At 36.8% G+C, this 24342-nt stretch overlaps 1 protein-coding gene across 2 annotated transcripts; it reads left to right on the forward strand.

The window, feature by feature from the left end:
* Positions 1–879: 879 nt before the first annotated feature.
* LOC132630214 (diaminopimelate epimerase, chloroplastic) lies at positions 880–22969 on the forward strand. Of its 2 annotated transcripts, none has more exons than XM_060345799.1 (9): positions 880–1193; positions 3335–3502; positions 4062–4132; positions 19758–19815; positions 20082–20261; positions 20719–20803; positions 22265–22324; positions 22434–22507; positions 22638–22969. In XM_060345799.1, the coding sequence occupies exons 1-9, from the start codon at positions 921–923 to the stop codon at positions 22755–22757; spliced, it is 1089 nt and encodes a 362-aa protein (XP_060201782.1). In that variant the 5' UTR covers positions 880–920; the 3' UTR covers positions 22758–22969. The 2 variants fall into 2 exon arrangements, with proteins under 2 accessions (XP_060201782.1, XP_060201783.1); XM_060345800.1 differs by having other exon boundaries at positions 882–1193; positions 22641–22969.
* Positions 22970–24342: the final 1373 nt, after the last annotated feature.

The following is a 24342-nucleotide window of genomic DNA, read 5'->3' on the forward strand; positions in this document are numbered from 1 at the left end:
TTCAAAGAACTCAAATGAAATTACTTTAACATATGGAAAGCTCAATTTGGATTATCGTGACTTAATCTCAAAAAATTAAATTAGAGGAGCTTTCAATTATTGATTTTTTTTCCTAAAAAAATCTAATATATAAACTAAGATAAATGTTTTCCTTTAACATACGTTTTTTATACTTTACGAGTAACACTTTAGAAGTCTTTCGAAAATGTCAAACTAATGTTACAAGAATAAACAACCAAGAGCAGAAAAAATATCTACAAACTGAATTTTTAATGTCGGTTTGGGCTCGGGCTTAGCACGGACCAAGTGACACTAGTAGTATTAGATGTATTTTGAAGGAGAAACGCGAGACTAATTTCAGGGGCGGACCCATGTATTATTGTTTTGTGCTCGAGCACCCATTAACTGGTGGATACTCTACGTAAATATATAAAAAATATTAAAATTTCGATATAAAATGATCAATAACACCCAAGACTAATAAAAGATCTTCGAATCCAACTCAAACCAATATACTTTTTGTTGACTATCAACTAGTAATATAGTGGGGAGGTAGCAAAGACGCTAATTGTTTGAATGGTTGTTATGTATCATTTAATAATACTGTATTATATTATAATGTACTGTACTATTTTGATAACTATAACAGTTTAATAAATTATATTTTTATTTTTTGACGTCTCATAATATCATATACCAATGATTTGAAGAATAAGGTAGAATAAATTTACCATATTACAAAAAAAGAAGGTAGAATATTAGTAGAGTTATTAGTTTAAAATATAGGATAAAAAACAGCACATGTTTATTAAAAAATAAGTAAAGGCAAGTGAAAAAAAAGGTAACAGATGATCACACTAAATCGGTTGTTTTATAAAAGGGTGAAAAACATTTCACTTTGTCGAACTCCTAACTGAGCAATGGCGATAGCAGCCGCCATTACAGTACCTCTGACAACTCCAACTCGCCGCCCTTCTCTTTCTTCAATTTCCGCGAATCCCATTCGATTCTCTTCTCCCATAACTCCACAATCAAAAAATCTCAAATTCGCCAAACAATGCCCTAAGTTCAGCATATCTGCAGCATCTTCAATGAAAGTCGAAGCTCCGCAAAATACTTCATTCCTGGATCGTAAAGAAACCGGATTTGTTCACTTTGTCAAGTACCACGGTCTCGGCAACGACTTCATTTTGGTAATACACATATATATGTATATATATATATTTGCAATGCCCAATAATGAAAATTGTTTTTTTTCTCTCTTTCTAATTCCCTTGAATTCGGAAGTATGGTGTGAACGTAAAGATAGTCTCTCCGTTCACTTTTACTTGTCATGTGTATGTTCTCGAGAGTCAATTTGACTAATCTACATTGAATGAGATTAAATCAATATTTTAAAATTACGTTTTAGATGTTTGAAAATTATATGAAAAAAATATTATAAGTTGCAATTCTTCTCATATTAATATGATGAAAAAATACAACAGGGGAGTAAAACTTAGCCACATTTATTTCCCTTTATATTGGTCAACTGCATCTATTTTCTGATGTAAAGCTATGGTTTTCTTCACGTTTTACTAATTTTGTTCTTTCTTTGTAAATGCTAGTTTCACTAACGACTTCATATTGGTAATACATACACTATACATATATATGCAATGCTCAATACTGGATATTGCTTTTCTAATTTATGAGGAATTTTGGAAGTATGCTGTAAAAAAGTAAAAGATGAAACTTGCTGCATTCGTTTCCAGTTATCTCGGTCAATGTCTATTTTTTGATGTAAATCTATCGTTTTTTTCACGTTTTACTGATTTTGTTTTTCCATTTAAATACTAGTTCCACTAATGATCAAATTCACAGTTTGTCTAATGAAATCTTTTGGTAATGAGTCATTTCTATCTTATATGATGGTGTTTGACGTAATACAAAGTTTAAGATGTTATTTTTCCTTGTGTATGATAGAAGACTGGTGGTGGAAGAAAATAATTGAATTCAGTTGAGAAGTTAGTTTCTGTTTGAAAAATTTGTCTGATACAGAGAGCATTGTATAGAATAATAATATTAGAATGGTGTAAAACACTTTGAGACATCCAGAATGCGAAAGAGTTCTATATAAGTTGGAACAAAAGGAGTACTTTATTATCTTTCCCGTGTTTTTGACTTTAAATATGCTGAAGTTATCTTATTCTAATTTAGTATATCCTTGGAGCTTTCTGTTTCTTGTTTATACTCTTTCTTGAATTACCTCATTCATCTTGCGGTTCTCTTTTCATGTCGTCCCAATATGCTAAAAGCTGCTTCCTTGTTCAATAAAATGTGAAAAGGATGGTTCAGTTTCAAAAAAAAAAAGAAAGAAAGTGAAAAGGATGAATTTTTACCTTAGTGGCGGCCTGTTTAAAGATCGACCTTTTTCGGAAGAAGACTCACAGAGATTTTAATCCCTCTACTATGGTTTGTAAATGCTATACTGGTTTGGCACTGAAAGGTTTAGGTTCTGGAAAATTGCCTCAATAGGCAGTACTAACTCAGGAAAATCTCATGAAATGGGGTTTTAACTTTAGTCCAAGGTGTTTCTTTTGTGGTGAAGAAGCAGAGACTGTTAGTCACCTCTTTATTCACTGCAAGATTACCTTTTAGATATGGAGTTTATTCATCAATTTGAAAGGGTTAACATGGATAATGCCTGAGAAAATCGTTCAAATCCTGGAGATGTGGAATAGTTATGCCAACCTTTCTGGCCACAAAGAGAGATGGAGAATTATACCAGCTTGCATCTGGTGGTCTGTGTGGAGTGAAAGGAACCTTAGATGTTTTGAAAATAAGTGTAATTCTTTACAGAAGATGAAAATGAACTGTCTTGCTTTATTCTACTTTTGGTGTAAACAGGAGTATATGGAAGATCTAGAATCATTTATGGATGTCTTAGGTTCTATATAAGTTTTTGTTATAGGATTGAAGATCTTCTGAATACTCTTTTGTAACTATGAGACCTGTAACTGTTTGTGGCAGGTCTGATTTTTGGATAAATATACAAGTGTTACCTTTTCAAAAAAAAAAAAAAAAAAAAAAAGAGTTAACAACTGACAGTTCTAAATGTCGAAACTTCATTATGTTATCTATTTGATCAAGCTCACAATTTAAGGTTCGGACACAAAAATCCTGTGTTTGTGAATCACGACTAGCAGTCCATGACTGGCATTTGATATTTGGGGAAGTACACATTAAATATATGAGGGGAAAAGAGGCATGGTTCTTCTAGTACTTTGTTGTTTTTCTTCTCTAGTTGGGTGTTTGATTAGATTCTTATCTTCTCTATGCTTGTCCTGAGCAGGTTGACAATAGAGATACAACAGAACCTAAGGTCACTCCTGATAAAGCTGCGAAACTATGTGATAGAAACTTTGGGATTGGTGCTGATGGTGTGATATTTGCAATGCCGGGTGTCAATGGGACTGATTACACCATGAGGATCTTCAATTCAGACGGAAGTGAGCCAGAGGTAATATTACACAGTCCTCAAATTTAGAATTGATTGCATCTCTGTCTCAGGAAGGGTAATTTGGCTTATTTTTACCTCTAAAAGTTGGGTCTTTGTGTCTGTATATCTATGATAGAAGAAAGGGCTGAATTGTGGTGGAAACCCTCTTGCTTTCGTTCGGTCTATCTTTATCTTCTTGGTTTCTTATTTTTTGTTTGTGTCAATTATCTGTTATGCATGCCATTGCTTTCCCTTTTCAGTCCAAAAAAAAAAAAAAAACAGATTTTAGAAGATCTGAAGAATCGTGTTTGCAGCAAAATATGCCCCCTTCGAATGGAATAAATAGCAGAACATGCATCATTTTTAGTTTCACGAAGTACAGAATTGCTCTATTAGTATGTAACTAGGTCTTCCTTCTTGTTATCTTCCTTTTCTTTTCCTTCTCCGGATATAGAATGAATGGAAGTCTGAAAATTTCTCTCTGCATCTACTGAGTGACCAGAAATGCCTTGTCATTTATCCTCCTATTTGAAGTTGAAGTTCGTGATTGTTAACGAATAAATCCTTTCTCTATACACAGATGTGTGGTAATGGAATTCGATGCCTTGCCAAATTTATAGCTGAGCTTGAGAACTCACATGGAAAGAGAAGGTGTTTACATTCTCTTTATAGAGCCTCATATATCTGCCTTATATATTTACGTTTTTTGAAATTATTTTATTTTATTACTTGTTTCTTTATGTTGACCTTCTTGGGATTATGGAGCTTCTTAAAACTTACATATTTGGTATCTGAAGAGGTACAGTTTGAATTTCCTTGATGAGTTGACGTATCTAAGATTATCAAATATCATGAACCATCATGGAACATAATAGTGCTTCCGTAACTTGATCATACCTAGAATTGGACTGCCAAGCAACACTGCTTGCTTTTCCTTTTTCACTTCTTCTTCTGTTTTTTTTTTTTTTTTAGTTGTTAAAGTTAAAATATCAACTTCAGCAATAAGAGAATGCTGTAAAATAAGTACAAAAGGAGGCTACATTACAAATTGTGTAATGAGCTCTGGAAGTCAATTATGGCATCTAAGTCGTTTGCAATAGACCTGTTGCACACACAGAAAAAAGAGAAGATATACATCTGTAGTTGATTCTCTCTTTTTTTTTTTTTTTTTTTTTGGTTTTGAAACTAGTAACTTTGTATTCCTCAGCATTAAGGGATATGCTGGCCACCTCCAAAAAGAGAGCTACATGGTGGTAATAATTATAGAAGTCCTATGAAATCCACTACTTGTAATGCATCCTTTATACTATTTTCTTTACACCAAAAACATAAAGAACTAATACAATTCCATTTGATCTTCTGAATGGAATTGGATCTGCCTTAAAAAATTCTGTCATTTCTCTCCTTCCATATGTTCCACCATATACAAGCTGGAATTGTTCTCCACCATATCTTCTGACTTTTGCTACCCCCCTTCTGGTATAGCAGCTTAAAAGATCTGCTGTGTTTTCTGGCATGGTCCAACTTTCCTCGGATAAACTGATAAAAAAGGCCCAAACTTGAGTTGTAACTTTACAGTGAAGGAACAAATGGTTGTTTGTTTCTGACACATAGAGCATCTAGATGCTATTTGAATTCTTCTTTTCTGTAAAATTTCATGTGTGGGACAAGCTCTCCTTGCCACCAACCAAGAAAAACATTTCACCTTGGTTGGTGCCACGTTCTTCCACACAAGCTTCCATGGGCCAGTTGAAACTTCTGCCAGTTCAAACACTCCCCTTTTGTAAGCCCTGCCTACTGAAAAAACTCCATCAATATGATGCTTCCATCTGATTGTATCTGCTTCAGTATTTGTGCCCAAAAAATTTCCCACCTGAGTCAAAAGTTCAGCCACACTGGTTATTTCAGGATTAATGGAAATAGAGAACAGCACAGGGAACAGCTCCTTTAGTGTTCCATTGCAAAACCAATTATCTTTCCAGAATAAAATCCTGCTGCCATTTCCCACCTTGTAACAAGAGTTTCTCTTGAGATCAGGCCATAAAGATCTAAGAGATCGCCACACCCCCACTCCATAAGTGTTTGTGACAGGATGTGTACTCCAGTGTCCTTCTTCGCCAAATTTTGCTGGACAACTTCCTTCCAGAGAGCTTGTTGCTCCTCATTGTACCTCCATAGCCATTTCATAAGTAGGCTATTGTTTTGCAGCTTCTAATTCTTGACCCCCATACCTCCTTGGTCTCTATTCTTCTGAACTGTCTCCCACTTCACAAATGAAAACTCCTGCCCTCCTTATTACCATTCCATTAGAAATTTCTCCTCAATCTATCTAAGATGTCAATTACCTTGCTTGGTATAGGAAACAAAGATATTACATATTTTGGGAGAGCATCCAACATAGAATTTTATCAAAATGAGTCTCCCTTCCAGATAAAGATACTGAGACTTCCACAAAGCTAACTTCTTTTTCTGTTTTTTCAATGATTCCATCCCATATCTCCAAAGCTTTGTGTTTTGACCCCAATGGCATACCAAGATATTTGCCAAGACCTGTATTTGCAATACTTGACTGGAAAATATTGCTTTTATTCCAATTTACCTTCAATCCTGATGTGGCTTCAAATATCACCAGTATCATTCGAAGGAAGCTAATTTGTTCTGGTGTAGTGTAACAAGAGAGAAGCGCTCTTGTTCATTTGTGACGAAATGAAGAGCTCTGATGAGCTCATCAATGGAGAAGTAGAGAAAAGGGAAGGAGAGAAAAGAAAATAGAGAGGAAGCAGATATGTCTTTTTAATTGATGATGAGCTCAATTCAATACAACGGGTATATAATACCCAAAATCCAGCTAATTCTCTAAATACACGTGTCCTTTCCCATAACATAAATAAGGACTAAATATGCAAAGAAACTAGAAATATTACTAGGACTATAGTGACAATAAGTAAAATACCATTTAAACCTGGAAGGACTAAACATATTCTGGAAAAACTAATAAAATTAATGTCACAACTGATTTTGTGACAATCCATCCCTCTCTAAATTAGCCTTGTCCTCGAGGATCATCAAAGCCTGGAAACTGAGAACTGATGAACTGCCCACATCAACATCCAAAGCACCTTTCCAAGCATTGCTGATATTAGCGATGTCTTTCCTTCTCCAGTGCCCGCAACAACAGCTGCTAAGCTACCAATTGGGATATCCAAATTGATGTTTGACAATGTTGGTGTCTCGGCCTTTGATTCCCATAAAAAGCATCCATTCTTGATTGAAATTGCTGGAAGTCCAGGCTCAAGAGGCGGATTGGGAAGAAGTATTCTCTCTTCAGCTAGGAGAAGCCTTCTACATGTTTTAACGATACGTTTGCAATAACAACCTGTTTTATTATATTTGGAAGCATGAAGAGTGGAAAATGTAACACCGCGAACAAGGATAGAGATGTTAATGCCTTTGCTGGTGTTAGATCTCCTCCAATTAGGAAGAATACGCCAAATGAGATCACAATCACCACAACAGGAATATTGTTCAAAATGAAACTATTCAACGCTGCTAGTAATTGTTCTTTCCTATACCAACTCAGCTCCTCATTCCGAACACCCTGAACCTTGGATTGAAAACTATTTTCCCGTGCATACGATTTGACTGTGTCCATTGCAGACAATACTTCATTCACGAGACCAATTCTCTTGTATGTACGTTGTAATCCTTCTTTCGTCAATTTCTGTATCTTGCTTATTACAAATGTTTGTACCAAAAACACAAGAACCAACATAAGTGCACCAAGAAGTGCTGCAACCCCCAATAGCTGGTAAAGAAGAACCAATGCATTACTAATCTGAAGGGAAGCTGACCAAATAGTATGCAGTGACTGACATATTTGCTGAAATGCTTCAGAATCTGTTGTCATCAAGTTGGTTATCTTTCCTGATGCAAAACTTTTCCGACTTTCATGGGTTAAACTCAAAGACTTCCGGAGAACTTCTGCAACCAAAGTAGTCCTCAGGCGAAATCCAACACACATGACATTCTGAAAATACTGAGCTTCACAGAGAACACCAAACGCCACTCCAACAAAACTCGTGGATGCATAGACGTAGCCTATCCATGGTGGATCACCTTGTTGCATAGAGTGTAAGAGTCGGTTTGGAATAAGTGCTCCAATGAACTGGGAAGCACCATTGCCAACCTTCTAGAAGTCTCCCCACTGGGAGGAAAAGTGGGTGAATTACCCACAATTTATTTGGGTATGCCCCTGGGGGCAAAAAGCAAATCTAAGGAAATATGGAATGGGGTGATTGAGAAGTGTGAAAAGAAACTGACAAACTGGAAAAGTCAGTATCTTTTGGAGACTGACCATGGTGAACAGTGTACTAGATGCACTGCCATCCTATATGATGTCTGTGTTTCCAGTTCCTGTGAATATGGTCAAAAAGATAGATAGATTGAGAAGGGACTTTTTCTGGCAAGGAAATGAGGACAAGAAGAAATTCCACTTTGTCAACTGGGAAGAAATGACAATCAGTAAGAAAGAAGGAGAGGTGGGCATCAGAGATTTGGCTAAGCAGAACAAGAGCCTATTGATGAAATGGCTATGGAAGTTTGCAACAAATGAAAACTTACTGTGGAAGGAGGTGATCATTGCAAAATATGGGATGGAAGATAAATGGATGACAGAGATGGTGAATACTCCATATGGATGCAGTATATGGAGATCCATTAGAAATCTCTGGCCATTGGTTTTGACCAGATCAAACTTTAAAATTGGGAATGGACTGAAGGTGTCCTTTTGGAATGACCAGTGGTGTGGTCAAGAATCTCTGAAGCAGCTATATCCAGATCTCTACACCTTAAGCCAAGCTCAACAGGCTACAGTGGCTGAAATGTGGACAGGTCAGGGTTGGAATTTACAATTTAGAAGATATTTTGAATGACTGGGAAATGCCAAGGATAGCAGACTTCTACAACACAGTTGCCCACTTTAACAACTTAACAGAGGAGAGTGATACTTTGGTATGGAGACTTGACAGCAAAGGGTGCTTCACTGTCAAATCTGCATACAAAGACTTGAACTCAACAAATACTCAGGTGGAACGGTGGCCTTGGAGGATGATTTGGAGAACAAAAGTACCTTACAAGGTAAACTGTTTCTCATGGCTATTAGCAAAGGAGGCAGTTCTGACTCATGAGAATTTGAACAAGCGAGGCTTCCAACTATGTTCTAGGTGTTACCTATGTGGAGAACAAGCAGAGACAGTCAACCATCTTTTTTTACATGGCAAGTGGACAGACCAGCTTTGGCAGATCTTTGTCAAGATGAGGAAAATTAAATGGGTGAAACCAGGTAACATAAAAGAGGTGATGAAGTGTTGGAACAGAGATGGAAATGCAGCAAAGAAGGAGGAGAGATGGAAGATTGTCCCAGCAAGTATATGGTGGAAAGTTTGGAAGGAGAGAAATCAGAGATGCTTTGAAGACAAACAGAGTAGCATGCAGAGATTGAAGTTAAATTGCCTAGGATTATACTACTTTTGGTGTAAGCAGGAAATGATAGATTAGACAGTAGATATTTACACAGCATTAGATTGGTTATGATATAATGTAATAGTCAGGGCAATGTAAGTTGTAACACTTTTGGAGGGGGACTACACTTTTGGATGTAGTAAACCTGTGGATATATAGACTAACTGTCACCATCTCAAATAAAAAAAAAAAAAAAAGGTTCCTCCAAGACTATGATTTAAAGCTCTTAAAAGCCATGGTTTAGGTATTTGAGACTCCTCTGCCTAATTTTTTTGAAACTAGTTGTTTAGAGTTTTAGTCCGATCCCAAATATCCAGTTCCCACACATCCTTATATGTTAATGGTCTTTTATAACCAAGTTGCATAAGAGGATTCATCCATGCAATCATTTTCAAAAAAGGATTCATCCATGAAAAAGTAAATTTGGAAAATATGTTCGCATTCCTCTCAGGACAAATCTGCTCTGCTTCAGGAAGTTCTTCATACACAGTGTTGTTGAAACATTTACTTCGAATTGGAGAGTAGTCGGGATAAGGTTCCATATTAGGAATATAAAACAGCAACAGCAATCCAGACAATACCTGGACAGCAACCTCACTGATGTATAAATATAGTATTGATTCATTAGAGTACTCTCTCACAGTCAGGATAAGATTAAGCATCACCACGTCCCCCACCAAACTGTATATTACTCCAAACCGAACAGACCACAGCAACAGCAATCCAGACAATACCTGGACAGCAACCTCACTGATGTATAAATATAGTATTGATTCATTAGAGTACTCTCTCACAGTCAGGATAAGATTAAGCATCACCACGTCCCCCACCAAACTGTATATTACTCCAAACCGAACAGACCACCTGGCCTCACAGATATATACCTTTGTCTCGAGAACAATCATTGCTAGCATAGAAAACCAAGCAAGAATCTCGATAGTCGAAGAGATTATCTCATATGGGGCAAGACCAAGTTGTCCATCTACGTTCAAGGCTGACACTCTCATGACCAATCTAAACAAGGTCACAGCAGTGCAATAAGCAGCTAAAAGACCCAACATGTAGTTATAGTAATTTGACCTCAAGCGGAACCCTTGGACTGAGAGATCTTTCGTCATTTTCCATACTCGGTTTAAGCACAAGGCCAAAAGGACTAGATGAGAAACACAGATAACTAGAGTGTTTGTTCCACATGGGGTATAAGCTCCAAACGCATTCTCCACAGCCTTTGACCACACATCATTTGCCACTATCTCCGCTAACAATGCTCTGGCTCTAATAAGTTCAAAAGCTTTTATTGCTTTACATTCCCCCTTAACAAATAGAAGAGCACAGATCCCTTTTAGAACCTTTTGGACAACCCAACACACTGTTCTTTCTTGAACTAATACATAACGATTGAGAAGAGAAACAACAGAACCGGTTGATAACTGCTCATTTTTTTCCATCTTTCCAATTGGCAATATAGCTTTCTTTGGGTAACCAAAATATGGATATGCTCCTTCTAACAAGCTTTCCATTTGCAACTGTGGAATTGGTCCTGAATTTCTTATCAACTTTCTTGTACAATCAAAATGCATTTTGTGAGGCTTCATCTTATGGTCTTTATTCCTTGATGCCAATATTTTCACCTTACGATTTGATGGGCGAAAATAGCTTGGACCTAAACATACAGATGGCTCTATGGAACTTGCTAAAAGTGCAAAGGTGTCGAAAGAACCGCAATTTTGACCCACAAAATGTAAGGCCGACATGCATTTTCAGACAGCTGTCTAAAAACCACATGACAAAGCAACCAGCTCTCCCAAAATTCCACAGTTGTTACCTCTACATTTTTAACGTGGATTAGTTCCCTTTCACGACTTTTATTGAAAAGTTTGGAAACAAGCCAATTCACTCCACATTTGGGATATCTACTTGCCAGAGAATTCTTCCGAAACACCTCAGCCAATTCAAACCCCATTTTCAAAGCAAGAAAATGAATAGAATGCACAAATTGACAATCAGAATAATTCACATACCCTTCCGGCAGACAAGCTAAATCATAAGCATCTACACTCGACATGTTACCGTTAGAAGGAGTAGCAGTTGTACCAGCCTTTGTACCTTCGATCTCCATTTCTCTTTGGTCCTCTATTTCCTCAGAACTGACCATTGCTAAGAGCGGCTGGCTTGATTTCTCTAATTTGTCTATGTTGGTATAACCAACGTCATCCGAGTCCTCTCTTTCATTCTGAACTTCTCCTTCAAAGAGGAGTTGTTAATTTCTTTAAAAACTTTTATCGAACTTATAGCCTACATTGTTTTCTGAAAGTTCATCACCTTCAAGCTCCATAGGCTCATCTTCTTCACAATCATCCCATTGCAAATTAGTCACATGGATTCCATACATTAGAAGAATTTGGTCAAGCGTTTCATATTCGTTAGCGGATTTTTCGTTAGCTTCTACGACACTGTTTTCTAATAGTGTTCCATCATCAAAATTAGGGCAAATATGTGTGTAATCAACAGTGATAGGAGAAATTACCGTTTTCTCCAATTGCTCAGTAAAGTTGAGCAAGTTGTCAAACCCAATCGTGTTTTCTGATGGTATGAGGCCAACTCCAAAGGAATCTGGACAGTGCTGATGAGAGTGAGATTGGTGATAAGCATATGAATCGGTAGTGAGCTCAACCCTATAGGACTCTGGATAGAAATTTGGAACGGTTGAATCGTGCAAATGGGCAGTAGATATGGTTGAGATATCTGATACTTGGGGTGGATGATTGTAATAGTAATTGGACATTGCAGCAGAATCGAGGCCGAGTATCGTCGGTTCTGATTCCATTTGAACAAGAGAGAAGCACTCTTGTTCATTTGTGACGAAATGAAGAGCTCCGATGAGCTCATCAATGGAGAAGTAGAGAAAAGGGAAGGAGAGAAAAGAAAATAGAGAGGAAGCAGATATTTCTTTTCAATTGATGATGAGCTCAATTCTATACAACGGGTATATAATACCCAAAATCCAGCTAATTCTCTAAATACACGTGTCCTTTATGCAAAGAAACTAGAAATAGTACTAGGACTAAAGTGACAATAAGTAAAATGCCATTTAAACCTAGAAGGACTAAACATATTCTGGAAAAACTAATAAAATTAACGTCACAACTGATTTTGTGACATGTAGCATCACAAAAAATAATTGTGTCATCTGCATAAAGAAGATGTCAGATCTCCAACACCTCTCCAGCTCTGTTCCCTACTATGAATCCCCTCAACCATCTGTTGTGATTAGCAATCCTCAACATTCTGTTAAGGCCCTCCATAGCAATGATGAAAAGGAAAGGGGACATAGGATCACCCTGTCTGAGTCCCCTTTCTGCTGGAAAAAAACCAACTGGTTCTCCATTGACAAGCACAGAGAACTGGTAGTTTTTATGCAGAATTCAATCCATTTCAGCCATCTATTGCCAAAGCCCATCTGTCTAAGCACACTTATAAGGAAGTTCCAATTGAGATGATCATAGGCTTTCTCAATGTCCAATTTGCACATGACCCGTGGTACCTCCCCTCACATCCTGGTATCAATTCATTCACTAGCTATCAAAGCAGCATCCATAATTTGTCTCCCCTTATGAATGCCATTTGATGTTTGTTAACCAGTCTGCTCACCACCCTTTTTAGCCTTTCAGCCAACACTTTTGAGATGATCTTATACATACCTGATATCAAACTAATGGTTCTGAAATCCCTAAGTTCAACGGCTCCTACTTTCTTGGGGACCAGAGCCACAAAAGTAGCATTGAAACTTTTTTCAAAGAACTGTTGAGCATGGGAATTTTGAAGGGTGAGAATTATGTTCTCCTTCAGCATATCCCAAAAACCTTGATAAAAAGCCATAGGAAAACCATCAGGTCCAGGAGCTTTATTGGCAGCACATAGTCTGATACCTTCAAGGATTTCTTCCTCCTCGAACTGTCTCTCCATCAACTGTTGGTCTTCGAAGGAAATATGAGGATTTCCTTGTAAAACAAAATCTGGCTTCCAAGCTTCGGATTCCTTGTACAGCTGCTGATAAAATTCCATGATGGAATTTTTAATGGCCTGAAGGTCAGTAGCTTCTTCTCCATCAATCTTCAGAGTCTCAATTGTGTTGGATCTTTTATGTGAAGTGGCACTCTGTGAAAAACTTAGTGTTTTTGTCTCCATGTTTAATCCATTGGACTCTTGATCTTTGTCTCCAAGCAATTTCTTCATTCGTTGCTACATCCTCAAACTCCAAGGATAGATTTGCTTTATGCACCAGCTCATCATCAATTAAAGGCCTTTGATCTTGGATGATTTCCAAGCTGTTAATTTGAGTCAAAATATGGTCCTTCTTCTCCTTCCAAGTACTTTTGTTAGCTTTGCTCCACTCCTTAAGCTTGTCTTTTAGCATACTAAGCTTGGAGGCTAACACAAAATCTGGTCTTCCTCTCACACTGAAAGAATTCCACCAATCTTGCACTTTACTCCTAAACCCTCCACATTGAGCCGCCCATTTTCAAACTTAAAATATGTCTTCTTGAAGTTCATATCTCGACAAGTAAGCATAATGGGATTGTGATCAGATCCTACTTTTGGAAGTAGACTTTGATTAATCTGCAAGAACTTTTCATCCCAAAGTGATGATAAAAGAAATCTGTCAATCCTGGAAGCATATCTATGATTAACACCCCTCCTCCATGTAAAAGATCCCCCAAATAAAGGAGGATCAATTAGTTCCAGATCATTGATGCAATCTGAAAACTCAGCCATAGCTCCGGTAATTCTGTTGCAATCTATTCTCTCAGAAGGGAATCTGGTCACATTATAATCTCCACAAACCACCCAGGGACCCTCACATAACCCTCTGATAGCTCCTAACTCCCACCATAACTCCCTCCTTACCACTCTCGCGCAATCAGCATAAACAGCAGTAAGATGGCAGGAAAAATTCTGGTTGATCCCAGTGAATTTGCAAGTGAGCATTTGATCCCCACTCTCCACATATTCCCCTTTCCATGTTCTTTTATCCCACAGCACAATAATCACTCCACTACTTCCTATAGAGTCCAACCATATTCCCCCCCTACCCATCTGTTTTCCCATAACTGTTACAGATTCATGTTTGCTCTCAAAAACTCTCGCATTCCTTTTTTTCCATATAGTCCGCCATATCACCACAGGGATGGTAGTCCAAGTTTTCCTTTTCACATTGCCAAGATCTTTCAAGTGTCAGCATTGTAGTGCATAGTTCCTTTGTTGTTCTTGGCATTACCCATTTAATTCCCTGTAAACTGAGAAAGAGACTCCATATCTGAGATGTGAATTTACAATGAGGAAATAAATGGTTGATATCTTCAGCTTCATTGTTGCAAAGCAAACATCTGCTCTGAAGGTTTTCGTGTGTGAGACAAGCTCCTCTCGCCACTAACCGTGCAACGCTCCACTTTCATAGGAGCTTTGTTTTTTCCAAATACACTTCCAAGGCCAATTTTCAGTTTGGGGAGGACTTAACTGCTTGTAGCATGATATAACAGAGAAACATCCCTTAGCATCACACTTCCAGCTTAAAGAGTCGTCTCTGGACAGAAAGGGGAGGCAAACTGTGTAGTTGAGACAACAAAGAGCAAAAGTTGTCCACTTCCCAGTTCCCAATTGTTCATATTATGTCTGAATTAATATCCCAGCCAGAGTTAGACCACTATTCTGATAATAATGTTTCAGAATTCTGTGCCACTGTATATAGGAAAGGGTATTGATCCTTTAAAGGTGAAGAGCCCAGCCAAGTGTCTGTCCAGAATCCTACTTTTGTACCATTACCGATTTCTACTGAAGGAAGCGTTTGAAAGATGTCCCAGTAAGTTCTCAGATGCTTCCATATACCACATGTCACATGTGTTGGAGAGATATGGTTGTTTGGTTATCCATGGATTGAGAAATCCATATTTTGTCACAGTGACATCTCTCCACTTGTTGAACCTCCAAAGCCACTTAAGCTGCAAACTTTTACTTTGAATATTTAAGTCTTTAGTACCCAAATCTCCTGACTTCCTGTCTGTAGATACACTCCATCTAACCAAATTAAAGGTCGCATTTTCTCTGTTACCCTGCCACTGAAAGTCTCTGCGTATTTTGTCTATTTTATGCACCATTGCTATTGGCAAAGGGAACGACGACATAGTATAGGTGGGTAATGAATCTAGTACACTCTTGATGAGCACTAACCTTCCCCCAAGAGAAAGATCCAGCAAGAGATATTCATTTCACGCTTCTCCAAGATGTCATCTCAAATTGCTAGGGATTTAGATTTTGTCCCCGAATGGAGTCCCATGTATTTTGCAGGAAAAGAACCTACTGTACATCCCAAAGTTCCTGAAATAACATTATTAACCGGGTAAATAACGCTATTGGAGTAATTAATATGAAGTCCCAAAACTGCTTCAAAGAACAAAAGAACCATGCGCAGATAAAAGATTTGTTCCCTTTCTGCATCACAAAAAGTAAGGGAATCGTCTGCATACAAAGGTGGGTGAATGCTTCTCTCCCTCGTTCCTCAAACTTGGGTTGAACCCTTTAATCCACCCCTGGACTTCTGCCGCTCCAAACATTCTACTTAGGCCTTCCATAACCAAGGTGAAAAGAAAAGGGGAGAAAGGGTCTCCTTGCCTTAGACCTTTTCGTGAAGTAAAGAAACCTTTGGGTGATCCATTTGATGATAATGAACAGCTTGACAGTGGAAACACAGAAATGGATCAATCTGACCCATTTTCCCCAAAGCCCATCCACTTTAATAAGTTGATCAAGAATTCCCAGTGCACATTGTCAAAAGCTTTTTCGATATCTAGGTTACACAAAATACCAGCCTGTTTTTTGCCTCAATCTGGAGTGTTTACATTCATTTGCAATGAGTGAGGCATCTACAATCCGTCTACCAATTACAAAAGCCATCTGAGAAGGGGAGATCAGCTTGCACTTAACAGATTTGAGTCTGTTAGCCAATAATTTGGACAGCACTTTGTAGAAACTGCCGATTAGACTTATCGACCTATAATCCTTTAGTTCCTTTGCAACAGCTTTCTTGGGAGTAGAGCAATATATGAAGCACTGAATCTTTTCTCAAATCTCTCGTGAGAATGAAAGAAATTTATTGCCATGATCAAATCAATCTTGATAAAATTCCAACATCTTTTGTAGAATTCCATATTAAAACCATCCGGACCCGGAGCTTTGTCCCCATTACACTCCTTAGTTGCCCCCAAGATCTCTTCCTCATCGAAGGGTCTTTGCAGTCACCGTCCCTCCTTTTCGGAATTGGCTAGTAAATTGTCCATAGAACAAGATGGTCTCCATTGGCCAGAGACTGAATAAAGTGCTTCATAGAAACTTAGGATCTCATCCCTTATAAGTTTCCAAGATAGTGCCGCTAGATTCCAGCTTCTCAATATGATTGTATCTCTTACTATGTTGCTCGGACTCGGGTGCGGGTGTCAGATACGGGTACGGATCTAGAGGTCGGACTCGGCATGATCTAAATTTTAAGATTCGTGGGTACGGATCCGGGTACGGATACGGGTGCAGGGATTCGGCAAAAAATAATTCAAAATTCTAATAATATAGCTTCAAGAATATGCCTAGATTATGAGAGCTTTTTGTGGAGGCACTTACATGTAGTTTGTACCGGACATGTGATTCAATCTTCCATTCTATTAGAGTGCTAGACTGCTGCTCCGAGATGGACAATATTTCATCCTTTCTCCTACAATTTACACAACAAAGTAGCAAACTAAATATTGAAAACATATTAAAGTATAACAAAGATAATTAAAAGAATTTAACATAAAGCATAAGAAAACTTATCTTTTCAAGAGTTGCACAACTCTTGATCTTGCTCCACATCTTTGCCTCTTCAGTAATCAAGAGTTCCTTTTTGTTTTTTCAGCCATAGATGAAGAATTTTGAAAAGGATTGAAAAAAAAAAAAAGAACCAGTGAAGAGTTGCTCTTAGCCTGTACCACCGAAAGATGCTTAGAAGAGGAAGAAGAAAAGTCTTCCGTCTTTGGAGGGAAAACAAAAATTTTGGGAAGTGTGGACAAGAAATGAGCATATACTAGTAGCCTTGTGGCTACCTCTGATGTTTGCCAACTTTGGACTAAAATGACGGTGTAGAGTACCTTTTTTGGACTACAGCATTAAGAGCCTGTTTGGATGGGCTTATGCGTATAAGCTGCAAACAGCTTATAAGCTAGAAAAAATAAGTTGGGGTAGTCTAACTTATTTTTTTTGGATAAGCTAAGTCAAATGGGCCCAATTATTTTTTTGAGTTTATTTTAAGCACAAAATGACTTTAAGCTGACCAGCCAAATACTCAAAAAAGCTGAAAACAGCTTATAAGCAACTTATAAGCCAATCCAAACGGGCTCTAAATGAGATTGGATATGTCATATGTGTTTAGTATATTGTTTTATTACTTTAATTTATAGAGATTTGACATTTAAGTTCTTATGAATAATTACATTACAGGCCTTTAATATTCTTTAATTAAGTTTAGTTGATTAATGTGATTTATTTGAAAGTTATATAATCATAATTATTAATTATGTAATGTTAGGGGTCGTTTGGTAGCTATTTAGAGTTATGCAAGTATTAGTTATATATGAATTAGTTATGAAGAAATTTATGTTTTTATTTATGTAGGTATTAGTTATGCAGGGTTTATTTATTCACGTATTAGTTATTCCAACATTTACCATGCATAAAGTAATACATAGATTTCTTCACAACTTATATATGTATTAGTTATACGGGTTTCTAAACTGTAGATCAAACATCGTATTAATTTACCTAGTTAGGAGGTAAGTTATTCATGTATAAAATTAATACGATGTTTGATCTACAGTTTAGAAACCCGTATAACTAATACATATATAAGTTATGAAGAAATCTATGTATTACTTTATGCATGGTAAATGTTGGAATAACTAATACGTGAATAAATAAACCCTGCATAACTAATACCTACATAAATAAAAACATAAATTTCTTCATAACTAATTCATATATAACTAATACTTGCATAACTCTAAATAGCTACCAAACGACCCCTAACATTACATAATTAATAATTATGATTATATAACTTTCAAATAAATCACATTAATCAACTAAACTTAATTAAAGAATATTAAAGGCCTGTAATGTAATTATTCATAAGAACTTAAATGTCAAATCTCTATAAATTAAAGTAATAAAATAATATACTAAACACATATGACATATCCAATCTCATTTAGAGCCCGTTTGGATTGGCTTATAAGCTGTTTTCAGCTTTTTTGAGTGTTTGGCTGGCTAGCTTAAAGTCATTTTGTGCTTAAAATAAACTCAAAAAAATAATTGGGCCCATTTGACTTAGCTTATCTAAAGCAGCTTATAAGCTGAAAACAGCTTATAAGCCAAAAAAAAATAAGTTAGACTACCCCAACTTATTTTTTCTAGCTTATAAGCTGTTTGCAGCTTATACGCATAAGCCCATCCAAACAGGCTCTTAATGCTGTAGTCCAAAAAAGGTACTCTACACCGTCATTTTAGTCCAAAGTTGGCAAACATCAGAGGTAGCCACAAGGCTACTAGTATATGCTCATTTCTTGTCCACACTTCCCAAAATTTTTGTTTTCCCTCCAAAGACGGAAGACTTTTCTTCTTCCTCTTCTAAGCATCTTTCGGTGGTACATGCTAAGAGCAACTCTTCACTGGTTCTTTTTTTTTTTTTCAATCCTTTTCAAAATTCTTCATCTATGGCTGAAAAAACAAAAAGGAACTCTTGATTACTGAAGAGGCAAAGATGTGGAGCAAGATCAAGAGTTGTGCAACTCTTGAAAAGATAAGTTTTCTTATGCTTTATGTTAAATTCTTTTAATTATCTTTGTTATACTTTAATATGTTTTCAATATTTAGTTTGCTACTTTGTTGTGTAAATTGTAGGAGAAAGGATGAAATATTGTCCATCTCGGAGCACGCAGTCTAGCACTCTAATAGAATGGAAGATTGAATCACATGTCCGGTACAAACTATATGTAAGTGCCTCCACAAAAAGCTCTCATAATCTAGGCATATTCTTGTAGCTATATTATTAGAATTTTGAATTATTTTTTGCCGAATCCCCGCACCCGGATCCGTACCCACGAATCTTAAAATTTAGATCATTCCGAGTCCGACCTCTAGATCCGTATCCGACACCCGCACCCGAGCCCGAGCAACATAGAATAAAACACATTGTTTAAGGTTTTTTCTTATATAGTATTTGCTCGACTTGTCTTTTGAATGTGGTATCATGAAAAGCTGTACAGAAAGCTCCTAAACACTAGATGGTATTTTGTTAATGTCTCATTGACTATATAAATGAACATATTCTACTGGCTCGGAAGGTTCATGTTAATCTATCCCTATTCAGAATATAAATATATCTCTGGGAAGCTGTAATTTTAGCAATTGCATAGAGTATGACCATGGGGTCCAAAGAAGTTTCTCGATAAAGTAAACAGTGATAAGAATCATTGGTTGCACCTTATTATTCTGTATGCTTAATCTGATTCTGGTAAAAGATATGATTAATTAATTGAATTAACTATCAACATTAATTTTGCGGCTCACCTGTCTTGATATATTGTTAAATTCAATAATAGCATTTGATTGCATCAGACGAATATGGTTTCTTATGCTGGATTTTGATTGGTGTCATTTCTTTTAAATCTTGTAGTTTCACCATACACACTGGGGCTGGACTAATTGTTCCCGAGATTCAAGATGATGGAAAGGTAAATTCTATTTTTCTCAGCTATTTGCTAGATTAAAAAGCTATTGCATGAATAGAGCGGAATGGATACTGGAGATCATATAGCCTCTCTACTAGTTTGGGACTGACTTTGTTGATTGATTGATTGAAGGAATATTGTTTGCTGTATCCATTCAACACTGAAAATATTCTTCCTTTGAAGTTTGATGTCTGATCATTTTGAATTAATAGGAAAGCACTCACCGATTTGCTTTGCTGTTCAAATTTATTTGTTGTTTCTAATTTCAGGTTAGGGTTGATATGGGTGAACCCATTCTGAAGGCATCAGATGTGCCCACTAAACTTCCCCCTAATAGAGATCAATCTGCTGTTAAATCAAGACTAGATGTAGACGGAAGAGCATGGAACGTAACGTGTGTTAGCATGGGGAATCCTCATTGTGTCACTTTTGGTACAGAACAAAGCCAGGTACTTTTCTTTGGATTAGTGCTATTTGATACTACTTCTAGTGGAATCATAGGAAGATAGTGCTACAATTGATTAGAACGGTTCAGCATGCTATTGTATGAAAATAATAACCAAAGATTGTTATGCTGAACATTGTACCAAGCTGTTCACTCTGTAAATCAGCCTCTTAAACATCTTATCTTTTATTTAAGAATTCAAGTCAATCACTATTATGTTCTTTAGAGAACCGGAGTAAAGTATCTCTTAGGGTATTAATTTCATCTTTTTCCTCATGAAAAGCTAGTCATTCCGTTTACTATTACAAGGATTTAGTGGTTATCTGTTTATTATTTCACTACTTAACAGTAAGCTTCTGCTTGTACAAAAATAGGAAACAAAACATATCACTGGGAGCTTGTGTGTCTCTCCCATTTACTGGGTCTTGATTGCTTTCTCTTTTCTGCTTATTATGCAACAGGATTTGCAAGTAGATGAATTAAATTTAGCAGAAATTGGACCAAAGTTTGAGCATCATGTTATGTTTCCTGCTCGCACTAACACAGGTCAGTTTAAATCTGTCAGTGTTTCGAAATTTTACTATCTCTAATGATGCATGAGTATGATCTTAAGGTCATCCTTGTTATGTTCTTTTTTCTTTTCTTTTAAAAAATTGAATCTAATACCAAGATATTTGATGCCTCTATCTCATCCTCTGCCTATGTTACATTAGCATGATTTTCATTTGAAAATCTGCCAAATCCAGGGCTTTTGTCTCACAGATCCCTTTTGTTTCACATTATTGTTCTTTTCTTTGGGTTTTTACAATGAAAATGCGATTTCAGTATTTGGAAATGGACTAAAAGTAGCAGAACTGGTTTACGTTGTATAATGTGGTTTTGAAAGAAGTGAAGACTGGTGTAAGCACAAAATATTTTAGCTTCTGTTATTTCAAAAAACAAAATATGAAGATGCTGACTGATAAGAGTCATTTTTAGGGGGACGAAGGGTAGATCTTTGTGTAAAATATGAAGATGCTTACTGATAAGAGTCATTTTTAGGGGGACGAAAGGTAGATCTTCTTGTAGCTGTCTAAGCAAGTTCTTGCTTAATCCAGTCTGAGACTAATATTAGGAGCGAATTGAAGAGAGCGCAGGTTGATACCAGCAGTTACTCTTTTCCTTCTTTCTCCTGCATGCTCTGAAACAAGTGTGTACAAACCAGTTTCATCCCAGCACTCCTCTTGCTGCCCGCCGGAATAAGTTATCTACCTGCTTTGATTACAGTCCAATCTTTTCCAAGTGTCTAATGATTTCATTGGGCTTGCCTTTTAATTCAATAATATATTGCCATCTTTTATCCGATTTCTTTATCTCCATCAGTTCCTCATTGCTGGCTGTGTTCAATAACTTTTGTGACCGAAGCGGATTCTAACTGCTGTACTTCTCCAGGAATAGAAAAGTTTTTCGTTTGACATGTTTTAGAACCACCCATTTGGATATTACTCCGGGGCAACAGAACCTTGGAATTGTTGATTACACACCAAAATTCGAAACTGTTTTTTCCTTTGTGACTCTCTGTGGAGGGAGGGAGCATTTTGAGATTCTGTTTTTTGGTTAATCAGCTTGGTTATCTGTACTCTACTTTTGGCAAGCCGTTCATGGTTATTGACCCGGATTAACATTTCCTATTAAAGTTACGTGACCAAGTGCTTGGTATTTGGCATGCATTATCCAGTAGCAATTTGTAGAAAGTGGAACTAATGGGCTTTAGGTGCAGTTTCAACATCATTATAGGTTGGGGGGCAGGGTCTTCAAGGTTGTCATTTATGTTCAAAATGTAGCTTGCTTATTGGGGATGCACACACTTTCTGTAGTTTCTTGCACTCCTTGCCATTGGTTCGGATTAAGAAATATAAATATATGGATGCTTATGCTCATGTTGTTTCACTTCTTTCTTGTGACCATTTGATCAGCTCCTTTCCTTAATATTTAGGTTAAGATTGAAATTAGTTGTTTGATTTGCAGAATTTGTACAAGTCTTCTCCCCAACGCACCTTAAAATGCGCGTCTGGGAACGTGGCGCAGGTTTGTTTTTAGAACAAAAAAGAAACCTCTACCCTACTAATAATTTGATGTATTAGATTGGCCGAGTTACTTGCTAAATATAACGTTGAATTTATCCTTTTGAGTATAGGTGAGACACTAGCCTGTGGGACAGGAGCTTGTGCCGTAGTCGTTGCAGCAGTGCTCGAGGGTCTTGCTGCAAGGGTAAGGAGTTGATTACTTTCGGGTTTTAATGCTGGAAAATACGAAAATCATGTCATGTATGTGTGACTGTCTTTCCATTTATTTGTTACTGACTGCTCCTTTGATTCATTGCTCTTCCCCGTTCCTAAAGCAGCGCTGTACAGTTGATTTGCCTGGTGGGCCACTGGACATTGAGTGGAGTGAGAAAGACAACCATATATACATGACGGGGCCAGCAGAGGTAGTTTTCTATGGGTCAGTTCCTCTTTAAGCCCCTAGATGTAAGTTTATTTGTACTTCATCCTTTCTGTAAGCTATTTGAATCTTTTAGAATTCATAAATTTGCTCCAAATGTTCGCCAAGTTTTGTTGGAAAATGAAAGAAAAGCAGAAGAATGGATCTTGGATAAACCAGATTACTTTCATTGTTGCCTCAAATTGAACTTATTCTTCTCAGCATATTCTTTTGCTGTGATTTCTCAAAGCTGCGAACTTTTACTTTTACCTGTTTAGCCATTTCAAGGAGGTGGAGAAAGTGCATTAGTTTCACATTGGCTCCTAGACGTTGTATAATTATCATCTATGAATGGAGGAGGTCGTTTTTCTCATGGCACTCATAAAATTAATGGGCTGTGTTGAGCTTTAGACAAATTACGTTAGACAGAGACCTGTACATGTGTTTAAGATCAAATCGGGCCATTGTCAAACCTAGTTTGTGACAACAAGCAAAATGCTAATGTCTAAAGCAATTAGTTGAAATTATAGGTTTTTTTTTTATATTTGTGTAATTGCCTTGTGTTCCACAGGGCACATAGATTACATTTGATGGAAAGATATATCCCTTTAGCTTTTTTGTTGAAATTTCAGCCACATTACACATTCTCTTCCTAGTACAGTTTTTTTATTCTATTCGTAAAAGTAAAATGTAACTTGTTTAACCCCATGTCTGACTTGCGAAAAGTGTCAATAATCCTTCACATATACTTAACTAGCTAAATCCAGAACCTTATCAGCATATGTTCAGGGACTAAATAAGAGCTTTAAATTTTGGTTGTGGTGGTATTTCATTTTTGAGGTAAAAGTGAGAGTTTCAAATGAAGCTCAAAGGCAAATGTTCTTCTGAAAAATGAAAATACAGACTTGAAAGAAGCAATACTCGTTTCAAAGCTGTGTCATCCATATTTTTTTTTAGAATGTGCATTTTAATCAGAAAACTGACATATCAACATGTCATTGATCTCAGAGGCAACTAGATACGTATTAGTTATTGCCTCTATATTTCTGAAGTATTTCCCGTTTGTGATATCGGGACATTCCATTTCCTGTCACTTAAAAGCAGAGAACGAAATTTTTTCTAGCTGATATAGCATCGTTTTTCATTTTAGATAATATGCACATCTAACGTTTCAGCTTTAGGTCCAAGAGTTTTACTTTTATATATAACAGTGTACCTTTTTTTTTTTTTTTTTTTTGGATCGAGAAATCCTTTTGGCTCAACTTTTAGGACCAATTGCAGCTTTTAAAACTAAGGAAAATGAGTTTGCTCTTCTACATTCTCCACTTAAATACCAGGCTTAGTTTGTACGGTGTAGAACACCCTGTGATCTAAGTCATAAATTCCTGAATCTTTGCCGTTTGAACACCCTGTGATCTAAGTCATAAGTTCCTCAATCTTTGCTGCTTGAACTAAGTCCTGGGTTCTTGACTGGGAAAGAATCATAACCCAGGACTGGGAAAGAATCATACATTATTAGATCACTTAAAAACCAATTACAGATAACTGGTTAATAGTAAGTGTCGATTGGTAATTTTAACAATATGGCAATTGACCTATTATACTTGCACTGGAAATTTCTT

Source organism: Lycium barbarum, chromosome 3 (genome assembly GCF_019175385.1).
Source record: "Lycium barbarum isolate Lr01 chromosome 3, ASM1917538v2, whole genome shotgun sequence".
Taxonomy (NCBI): Eukaryota; Viridiplantae; Streptophyta; class Magnoliopsida; order Solanales; family Solanaceae; genus Lycium; species Lycium barbarum.